The sequence below is a fragment of the Odontomachus brunneus genome, unplaced genomic scaffold (assembly GCF_010583005.1).
Source record: "Odontomachus brunneus isolate Ranch 3 - 2012 unplaced genomic scaffold, Obru_v1 Obru_scaffold_151, whole genome shotgun sequence".
Lineage (NCBI taxonomy): Eukaryota > Metazoa > Arthropoda > Insecta > Hymenoptera > Formicidae > Odontomachus > Odontomachus brunneus.
The window spans coordinates 701,145-702,996 of record NW_022639601.1 but is presented as its reverse complement, the minus strand read 5'-3'; the positions used below and the strand labels follow the sequence as shown (position 1 = coordinate 702,996).

Genomic DNA, 1,852 nt, shown 5'->3' with positions numbered 1-1,852 from the left:
CCACCCCAGGTAGCAAGGTGACGACTAAAGATGTCATTAAGACGTCATTAAGACGTCTATGACGTTTTAATGACATCTTAATGACGTCTTTAGACGTCACCTTGCTACCTGGGACTGAACGCTATCGCGCTATTGACTCCCCGATGAAAAATGTTTCATGTAAAATTATGTGTGAAATTTGTCCATACATAATTATGTATAATTATATATAATCATATAAAATTATACTAAATTATATATAATTATACACAATTATGTATAACAATATGTATAATTACATATAAATCTATGCGTAATTATGTAAAATTATATATGAATATATATATATATATATAATTATACATAATTAGGTATAAATTACATATATAAATAGAATATATGAACATGAATGGACAAATTTGATACATAATAATATATAATTATGTATAATTATATATAATTTTATATAATTTTATATAATTATATATGAGAAATTTTTCATTGGGATCCCCGAACGGTATTTATTATAGCTTTAGCGTCTCAATTTGAAAATGATTCATAAAGGTGACGAGATACCTAAATTGGGAGGAGACGTTCAATTTAAATCAGATACAAACCTATCAATTATTGGAATAAGTTACAGATCAAGCACCGGACATTTTAGCGGAGAGCGAGGAGAACAACGAGGAAAGTATGAGGCCGAAGGCTATTCGTTATAAGAAAAATATAGGACGCTTGAACAGTAAGGGTTTATATAACAACACGGATACTAACAACAACGCTATGTCCAGTGATCATACAGGTAGTGAAATATCTCGATTAGGCATCATTCTTCTCTCTCTTTCACTCTGTTAAATATTAATTTTTTAATGATATTCTTTTCTAGCTGTTTTTAAAATATTTCTTTCTATATTGTGTAACTTTATCATGAATATTTCCTGCTTATTCCTTAATCTAATTACATAGTAATTATATAATAATTTACAAGACAAACCACAAAGTTACTTTTACGAAATTGGTCTAGACGTTTTGGAGAACGAAGACAGTGATAGTTTTGAAGATGTATCAGATGACGAAGATGATAATGAAATACACAACAAATTGAAGAAAGCTAGGGCAAGGAAAAACAAGTCCGAGATTCGCAAACTTGAGATGGCCAAGAAGAAATTGATAGCTTTGTTTCGCAATAGGAACCTTAGCGCCTGGGAGATGGCCAAACAAGTTAGTGCGTAAGTATCAGTTACCAGAATGTCTAATCCCATCTCGATATAAGTTATTTCGATATATAACTTTCATCTAATTCGGGTGTATGATAAAGTTACCTTCGTCTATTTTAGGGTGTATAATAAAGCTACCATGAAACCGGAAAAGAAAGTACATAATACGTCGTTGCGAAGAAACATTTGAAGCGCACCATCAGGCTTGCTGGTGTGAAAGTTCGATATGAGTCGATCCGCGAATGAAAAAGGATATACGCGCGGCGAAAGCGAAAGAAAAGTCTAAGGGCCGCGGGATTAAACATCGAAGTGGAAAGACTCCTAGAGCGAAAGCCAAAGCTATGAAAAGGAAGAGAATCAAGTTGCTTTTATCTCTTCTGTAGAATAGAAATGATTTTTATAATTATTTTATCTAAACATTTGCATAATGCAATATTTGTGTTTTTTGTTCAATTTTAAAGATACGATACTCTATTCAACGCCAAACTTTAAAATTTTTAGTTTACAAACAGATCGAATACATTAGACAAGCGACAATGTATAATGTTTTCATTTGCTATAGAATCGTACTATTTAAAAATAAAAAGTCACGTAACACACTATTGGATCTTTTATATATATATATATATATATATATATATATATATATATATATA

General features: G+C 30.6%; 1 protein-coding gene across 2 annotated transcripts in view; it reads left to right on the top strand.

The window, feature by feature from the left end:
- The window catches only part of LOC116850637, a 3,672-nt gene extending 1,891 nt beyond the window's left edge, over positions 1-1,781 (top strand). Inside the window, exons 2-4 of one of the 2 annotated variants that reach the window (XM_032829145.1) lie at positions 623-781; positions 1,004-1,208; positions 1,317-1,781. In XM_032829145.1, coding sequence (XP_032685036.1) covers positions 673-781; positions 1,004-1,208; positions 1,317-1,386 — 384 coding nt within the window. In that variant the 5' untranslated portion in view covers positions 623-672 and the 3' untranslated portion in view covers positions 1,387-1,781. Of the gene's footprint in view, positions 1-616; positions 782-1,003; positions 1,209-1,316 lie in introns of both variants that reach the window. The other variant, XM_032829144.1, reaches the window with a different exon arrangement.
- The last annotated feature ends 71 nt before the right edge of the window (positions 1,782-1,852 follow it).